This window comes from Jaculus jaculus, chromosome 14 (assembly GCF_020740685.1).
Source record: "Jaculus jaculus isolate mJacJac1 chromosome 14, mJacJac1.mat.Y.cur, whole genome shotgun sequence".
In the NCBI taxonomy this organism is placed as follows: domain Eukaryota; kingdom Metazoa; phylum Chordata; class Mammalia; order Rodentia; family Dipodidae; genus Jaculus; species Jaculus jaculus.
The window spans coordinates 10,852,372-10,861,471 of NC_059115.1; the positions used below are offsets into that span (position 1 = coordinate 10,852,372).

Sequence of the window (9,100 nt, forward strand, 5' to 3'; positions counted from 1 at the left end):
ATCTATGCCTTCTTAATATTAAGCCAGTTTTACACTCAATTCATTTACTAATAAATAAACTTATTTTTCCTATAATATATCCTTTATGTAATATATGCAATTACCTTGCAGAATTTTTCAGATATCTGGAGGTTTTTTAAAAACAGAGTAAAGTGGTTGAAAAAAAATACATAAAACCACAAACAGAAAAATAATGATTTGAACAAAAGGTGTTTAAATTGAGATAACATGTATTTACCAAGAAGAAAATGAAACATTCTTCTTTTTGTGTTCTGATAGGTGTTCGGTTCTTTGTTGGAGATGTTCTGTGTTCTAAGGAGTCTGTACTATTTTCCTGTGGGGATCTTAAAACTCTGAGGATTTTTGATCTCATTATCAATCTGTCCATTTGAAACTGTGAACAAGGCCATTTAAAATTGAAATAGTTATTACATGTAAAGCATGGAGAAAAAGACTGGCCATGAGTGGGAACCATATAAACTGAATGATTCACTCCAATGGCATGATTAATATTGTCCTGCATTTGAAACATGAAAGACTATGAAGCTTATAAAAAGGTAAATTTCATTGTTACTGATTGCTGGAAAGTACTGGTCATGGGGGGCATAATATATTATATGCCAAGAGGAATATTGTCTTTAATGTGTAGGGTTCCAAGCGTACAATATTAAGTGAAATTCCACGATGATGATAGTATGGTTTCCAGTAATCTAACGATGGGAGTCATGTTCCTGTCACAGACGGCACTGGGCGTCCTGGGGAACTGCGTCTGCCTGGGTTACTTTGTTCTCGCTGACTTAACTGGCAGAAGGGCGAAGCCCACGGATCTGATTGTCAAGCACCTGACCTGGACCAACTTCATGGTTCTGCTATTTAAAGGAATCCCTCAGACAATGGCTGCATTTGGTCTGATTTATTTTCTAGATGAGGTTTCATGTATACTTGTCTTTTATTTTTATAGAGTAGTCAGAGGAGTATCTCTCAGTTCCACGTCTGTCTTGAGTATCTTTCAGGCCATCATGATTAGCCCCAGCACTTCCAAGTGGGTGCAATTAAAGGTCAGAGATCCCAAGTTCATTGCTTTTTCATTAGGTCTGTGCTGGAGCCTACAATTTCTGCTAAATGCCTTTATTCCTGTGATTTTGAAACACATGCAGGGGGCAAAAAATATGACTGTGCAAAGAGATTTGGTATTTTGTGCTATTGTTGATCCTGATAAAATGCACCACCCAATGTATGCTTTTCTGCTGACATTTATTGATGTCACTTGTGTGGGACTCATGTTGTGGGCTAGTGGCTCTATGATGCGTATGCTATGGAAGCATAAACGGAGGGTCCAACACCTTCACACGTCACGGTCTCCTCAGTCATTGCCTGAAGACAGAGCCACCAAGAGCATCCTTGCCATAGTTATCATCTTTCTGTTGCTATACCTGACCTCTTCCATTTTAACTGTATGTTTTCATTTCTTTGATGTAACCACTGTCTGGATGCTTAATGCCAAAGTAGCAATATCTGCATGTTACCCAGCCTTCTACCCATTTCTGCTCCTCAGCCACTACAGCACTGCTTTGAAGCTCTGCTGTACTTGTTCATATAAGTCTACAATGGGATCTCATATAGACAAAGGGCTCTAAAGGAAATATTCTTAGTACTCTATATATTTTGTATTCAGTTCTATTTGTTATCATATTCTCCAAATTAGTCATTTATATTAGACACCAATTCTTTTTTTTATTTCTTTTTTTATTTTGTATTTTTTTATTTTCACAATTTTTATTAAGATTTTCCATAATTATAAAAAATATCCCATGGTAATACCTCCCCCCCACACTTTCCCCTTTGAAATTCCATTCTTCATCATATTACCTCCCCATCTCAATCATTGTACTTACATATATACAATATCAACCTATTAAGTACCCTCCTCCCTTCCTTTCTCTTCCCTTAATATCTCCTTTTTAACTTACTGGCCTCTGCTACCAAGTATTTTCCTTCTCATGCAGAAGCCCAATCATCTGTAGCTAGGATCCACATATGAGGCACTTGGCTTTCTGGGCCTGGGTTACCTCACTTAGTATAATCCTTTCCAGATCCATCCATCTCTCCGCAAATTTCATAACTTCATTTTTCTTTACTGCTGAGTAGAACTCCATTGTATAAATGTGCCACATCTTCATTATCCACTCATCATTTGAGGGACATCTAGGCTGGTTCCATTTCCCAGCTATTATAAATTGAGCAGCAATAAACATAGCTGAGCAAGTACTTCTAAGGAAATGAGATGATTCCTTAAGATATATGCCTAGGAGTGTTCTAGCTGGGTCATATGGAAGATCAATCTTTAGCTGTTTTAGGAACCTCCACACTTATTTCCACAATGGCTGGACCATATTGCATTCCCACCAGCAGTGTAGAAGGGTTCCTCTTTTTCCACATCCCCACCAGCATTTATGATCATTTGTTTTCATGATGGTTGCCAATTTGACAGGAGTGAGATGGAATCTCAATGTAGTTTTAATCTGCATTTACCTGATGACTAGTGATGTAGAACATCTATTTAGATGCTTATATGCCATTTGTATATCTTCCTTTGAGAATGTTGTATTTAGCTCCAATGTCCATTTTTCGGTTGGCTTGTTTGATTCCTTATTATTAACTTTTTGAGTTCTTTGTATATCCTAGATATTAATCGTCTATCAGATATATAGATGGTGAAGATTTTTTCCCACTCTGTAGGTTGCCTCTTTGCTTTTTTCACTGTGTCCTTTGCAGTGCAAAATCTTTGTGATTAACCTGTGGTTTTATTGCAATTGGGGTTGTATTCAGAAAGTCCTTGCCAAGACCAGTATGTTGAAGGGTTTCCCCTACTTTTTCTTCTAGCAATATCAGAGTTTCAGGTCTGATGTTAAGGTCATTAATCCATTTGGACGTAATTCTTGTGCATGGCAAGAGAGAAGAACCAATTTTCATCCTTCTACAGATATATATCCAGTTTTCCCAACACCATTTGCTGAAGAGGCTGTCTTTTCTCCAATGAGTATATTTGGCACTTTTATCGAATATCAGGTGGCTATAGCTACCTGGACTTACATCTGGGGCCTCTATTCTGTTCCACTGATCTACATGTCTGTTTTTGTGCCAGTACCATGCTGTTTTTGTTACTTAGGCTCTGTAGTACAGGATAAAATCAAGTATGGTGATGCCACCAGCCTTACTTTTGTTGCTCAGTATTATTTTAGATATTCTAGGATGTTTGTGATTCCAAATGAATTTTTGGATTGTTTTTTCAATTTCCATGAAGAATGCCTTTAGAATTTTGATAGGGATTGCATTAAATGTGTAGATTGTTTTAGGTAAGATTGCCATTTTCACAATATTGATTCTTCCAATCCAGGAACAAGGGATGTTTCTCCACTTTCTAGTGTCTACTGCAATTTCTCACTTGAGTGTTTTAAAGTTCTCATTGTATAGATTCTTTACTTCCTTGGTTAGGTTTATTCCAAGGTGCTTTATTATTTTTTTGATACAATTGTGAATGGGAGTGATTCTCTGATTTCATCCTCTATGTGTTTGTTGTTAGCATATACGAAGGCTACTGATTTCTGTGTATTTATTTTGTATCCTGCTACATGGCTGTAGGTTTTGATCAGCTCTAACAGTTTGCTAGTAGAGTCTTTAGGGTCCTTTATGTATAGAATCATGTCATATTCTAATAATGATAACTTGAACTCTTCCTTTCCAATTTATATCCCTTTTATGTGTGTCTCTTGCCTTATTGCTATGGCTAAGACTTCCAAAACTATATTAAATAAAAGTGGGGACAGTGGACACCCTTGTCTTGTTCCTGATTTTAGTGGAAACGCTTCCAGTTTTTCCCCATTTAGTAATATGTTGGCTGTAGGCTTGTCATAAATAGCCTTTATTATATTGAGATATGTTCCTTCTATTCCCAGTCTCTGTAGGACTTTTATCATGAAGGGATGTTGGATTTTGTCAAATGCTTTCTCTGTGTCTAATGAGATGATCATGTGATTTTTGTCCTTCAACCCATTTATATAATGTATTACATTTATAGATTTGCATATATTGAACCATCCCTGCATCTCTGGGATAAAGCATACTTGGTCAGGGTGAATGATCTTTTGATATATTCTTGTATTCTGTTTGCCAATATTTTGTTAAGAATTTTTGAATCTATGTTCATGAGGGAGATTGGTTTGTAATTTTCTTTTTTTTTCTATCTTTGCCTGGTTTTGGTATCAGAGTGATGCTGGCTTCATAGAAGGAGTTTGGTAGAATTCCTTCTTTTTCTATTTCCTGGAAAAGCTTAAGAAACAATAGTGTATCTCTTCCTTGAAGGTTTGGTAAAATTCAGCAGTGAATACATCTGGGCCTGGCCCTAATCTTTTTTAATTGGGAGATTAGTGATAACTGTTCAGATCTCCATACTTGTAATAGGTCTATTTAAGTGATTAATCTCATCTTGATTTAATTTATCTAGGTCATATAAATCAAGGAAATCATCCATTTCTTTCAGATTTTCATACTTGGTGGAGTATATGCTTGTATAGTATGTCCCTATGATTTTTTGAATTTCTCTGGAATCTGTTGTGATGTTACCTTGTTCATCTCTGATTTTATTAATTTGTGTCTCTTCTCTCTTTCTTTTGGTCAGATTTGGTAAGGGTTTATCAATCTTGTTTATTCTTTAAAGAACCAACTCTTTGTTTCATTAATTCTTTGGATTGTTTGCTTTTTTTTGTTGTTGTTGTTGTTTGTTTGTTTCTATTTCATTCATTGCTGCCCTCATCTTTATTATTTCTTCCTGTCTACTGATTTTTGGTTGGCCTTATTCTTCTTTTTCCAAGGCCTTATGGTGAAGCATTAGGTTGTTTACTTGCGACCTTGCTAGTTTCTTAATATAGGCATTTAAGGCAATAAATTCACCTCTTAGAAATGCCTTCATTGTGTCCCAGAGATTTTAGTATATTGTGTTCTCATTATCGTTTGACTCTATAAAGTTTTTGATTTCCTTCTTGATTTCTTCATTGACACAATCATCATTTAGTAGTGTATTGTTTAGTTTCAATGATTTTGTGTATGCTCTATAGCCTTTCTTGCTACTGATTTGTTGTTTAATTCCATTGTGGTCAGATAGAATGCAAGGAATTATTGCAATTTTCCTGAATTTGTTAAGATTTGCTTTGTGTCCTAATATATGGTCTATTTTAGAGAATGTTCCATGTGCTGCTGAAAAGAATGTATATTCTGCAGCCTTTGGATGAAATGTCCTGTATGTATCTGTTAGGTCCATTCCTTCTATGACCTCATTAATCCAGATGCTTCTCTGTTTATTTTTTCTTGGAATGACCTGTCAATTGATGAGAGTGGGGCATTAAAGTCACCCACCACCACTGTGTTTGGTGTTATCTGTGACCTTAGTTCTAATGGTGTTTGACGAATTTGGGAGCCCCCATGTTAGGTGCATATATGTTTAGGATTGTAATGTCCTCCTGTTGGAGTGTGCCCTTAATCAATATAAAGTGACCTTCCTTATCTTTCTTGACTAACATTGGACTGAAGTCTACCTTGTCAGATATTAGGATAGCAACCCCTCCTTTTTTCTAGGCCCATTTGCTTGAAACACCATTTTCACCTTTCACCCTAAGATAATATCCATCCTTTGTAGAAAGGTGAGTTTCTTTGAGACAACAAATTGTAGGATCCTGCTTTATAGCCCAGTCTACATTGAGGCCGTTGATATTAAGAAATATTATTGAAAGGTGTATATTTATGTTTGCCTTTTTTTTTGTGGTTCCGGTTCTACCTTTGCTCTCTTGTTTTAACTAGTATTTGAGTATTGATTGTTTTTTCCAGGTTCCTTATATGTCTCCTTTCTCTTTTCTTCAACATGGAGGATTCCATCAAGTATTTTCTGTAGAGCTGGTTTTGTCTTCAAATAGTCCTTTAACCTGCTTTTGTCATGGAATGTCCTTATTTCTCCATCTATTTGAATGGATAGCTTTGCAGGATAAAGTAACCTTGTTTGACAGTTGTTATCTTTCAGAACTTGGAATACATCACTCCAAGCCCTTCTGGCTTTTAAAATTGGTGTTGAATAACGTGCTGTAATCCTGATGGGCTTGCCTTTGTAGGTAACTTGATTTTTCTCTCTAACTGCTTTCAATATTTTTTCTTTGGTTTGTGTGTTTTGATTATGATATGGTGAGGAGAGGTTCTTTCTAGCTTTTGTCTGGCTGGTGTTCTAAAGGATTCCTGTATCTGCATTGGTACATCTTCCCCAATTTGGGGGAAGTTTTCTTCTATGATTTTCTTGAAGACACCTACTATCCTTTGGAGTGGAATTCTTCTCCTTCTACTATGCCCTGAATTCTTATATTTGAAATTTTCATAGTGTCCCAAATATCTTGAAATTCCCACTCATACTTTTCTATAAGTTTGTCTTTCTCTTTGTTGGACTGTATTAGATTTGCCACCTCGTCTTCTAGCTTAGATATTCTGTCCTCTCCTTCATCCATTCATTGGTAAGATTTTCTACAGTTTTTTATTTCATTAACTATGTTCTTCATTGCTAGTAATTCTGACTGGTTTTTCTTTATTATTTCTATTTCCTTATTTATGTCTTTTATTACCTTCTTTATTTCCTTAAATTAATGTCCTGAGTCTTCTTTGATTTCCTCTTTGATTCCTTTGATTTCCTCTTTGATTTCTTCTTTGATTCCTTTGATTTGTTCTTTGACCTCTTTAATATATTTACAACCATTCTTTTGAAATCTTTCTCAGGCATTTCCTCTAACTCGTTCTCACTGGAGGACATTTCTGATGCATTAATACTGTTAGGTGGATTTATATTGTCTTGCTTTTTAGTGTTTCTTGTGTTATAATGTATATATTTTTGCATCTTGGATTAAGTTAATACTTGGATTTTCTAGCTAGCTAGCTAGGTAGTCTTAGCTGTATCAATTGATTTGATGTTATATATCTTCAGGATAGGAGCTTAAGGTGTTTGGTGTGGTTCGTAAGGCTCTCAGAGTATCTACAAAGGTGTTCGTAGGGGTTGAGTTTCCCTGCTATGGGAGTATTCAAGTAGGCTGAGTGGAATAAAATTCAGGTAGATTCTAAAATTGAACAAACACTATACCCATTCAATCAAAATCAGAACCGAATATTTATGCAAGAGCAGTTATTACAACAACCAGATCCTCTATCCACAGAAAGCTTAAGATTTCTGGTCTGTTGAGGGATCCAAGTCAGCTTGTGACCAAGTGAGACCCTTCCCTTGTGCAATTCCAGTTACCTTTTTGGATGATTTTGGTCTCAGTCATTGCTGGCTGGGCTGTTGGTCTGTCGTCCTGATTTCTGGATCTGGGCACTGGCTTTTCCTGGGGGGCAAACCAAGACTGGCAGTTGTGGCCCTGCATATCGGCACCCCCTCTGATGGAACCAATACTGCTGCTCCTGAAGCTGCTGCTTCTGGATCTGTTGCTGCTGCTGCTGATGTAGCTGCCACTGCTGGTTCTGCCACTGCTGCCTCTGAAGCTGCTGCCACTGCCACTGAAACTCTGCTGCTGGATCTGCTGCTGCTGCCTCTGAAGCTGCCGCTACTGGATCCACCACTGCTGGGGCCACTATTGCCAGTGCCGGAGCCGCTGATGTTGCTGCCGGACCCTACTCCTGCTTGGGTCCTGCTGTCAGCTCAAGTTAGCATGGTCGGGTCCCGGGACTGCTGCTCTGTTTGCTGGACCTGCAGGTGGTGGGGGAGGGTAGGGAGCCACAGCTCCTCAAGTTCTCTCACTGTTCCAAGTGTCCTTCTACCTCGTGGTCTGCTCCTCCATTGTTCACTGCCTCTTTCCCTTCATGTTTCTTGAGTTGCGGAGAGCTCTGGTGTGAGTGGAAGCTCCCCTTACCTGGCTTTTCCTGTGGCTTGAACTGAACCTGGTGGCTTTCTGGTACACTGCTGCCATGGTTGGCGGACCTTCCAGGGTTGCTTCTGCCGGCCTGTGTGGGATCTGAAAGCTCTGGCTCCCTTCTACTTCTCCCCTGCCCTTTTAATTTCCTATACACCTCACTTTTTAGTAAAGTGTGTATTTTGCTGAGTTTTTTTGGTCTTTCTCCCCCCCTAGGCTGCTTTGGTGTGGTAAAGCTCCAATCACATTATTTTAAATACAAATACTGATTCTTGACTTGTCAAACACTTTGGCTTTGGGAGCTGATGGGGAGTTTTAGAAGTGAACTGATGGAATAGTATGCTCTAGAATTAATTATCATAGTCACTTATCATAGATAATTCAGATATTTTAAATGATAACCTTTGGGAATGTAGAAATAATCAGAGAATGATGAGATTTGAATTTGTAGCACTACAATACAATGAGAGATATGGGAATCTTCACATGGATCACCAGGATTTTCACTGAGGATATTTGAGGTCTTTTGAGATACAAATGTATGTTAGTTGGAGTTCTCTACAGGAGCAGAACTGATTATATTAGCCTGTGGCAGTTCGGGAATGGTAGTCTGCAGTCCTGAGAGTAAAGAAACCTGGTAGCTGCTCAGCACACATGGCTGCATGCCTCAGCAGTCCCAATTCAGCGCTGAAGGATGGAAGTATTTCTGGAGCTATGCTGCTCTTTAGCCCACACTGGAACTCTGAGGAAACTTGGTTCCAATGCTAAGGAAGGGCAGCAGAGCAGGATAGATGCTTGTGCAAATGAAGCTGCTCACCAACATACAGCACTTGCAGCCAGGCAGTAGGAAGGGGATTTCCTTTTAGAGCCCACTACCAGGATGGATTTCTACTCTTTGTAAAGGGCTCACTCTGGAAGAAGGAACTTCTTCTTCAATCATTCCTTTCTGGAAGCAACATGAAAGACCTGTTCAAAAGGAATGTCTTTGGATTCCCAATAAGATCATATGGGCAATGGAACTTAACCATCAGTAGAGGAGAGATGAGTACACAAACTGTTACTCTGAAAACTGTGCACTCCCTAAACTTAGATGCAATAAATATGGCAAATTATAGGACAAGGTGTCTTTGCAGATTTTATTAATATTGCAGCAACATAGGTGGCTCCAG

At 38.2% G+C, this 9,100-nt stretch overlaps 1 protein-coding gene across 1 annotated transcript; it reads left to right on the forward strand.

Annotated features, from left to right (window-relative positions):
• The first annotated feature begins 716 nt into the window (after positions 1-716).
• LOC123454604 (vomeronasal type-1 receptor 4-like) lies at positions 717-1,637 on the forward strand. Its single transcript, XM_045133305.1, has one exon. It carries the CDS (start codon positions 717-719, stop codon positions 1,635-1,637), a length of 921 nt encoding a protein of 306 aa, XP_044989240.1.
• Positions 1,638-9,100: the final 7,463 nt, after the last annotated feature.

Coding starts and splice junctions, on each gene's coding strand:
- LOC123454604 (XM_045133305.1), top strand. CDS start 717: ATGGGAGTCATGTTCCTGTCACAGACGGCACTGGGCGTCCTGGGGAAC.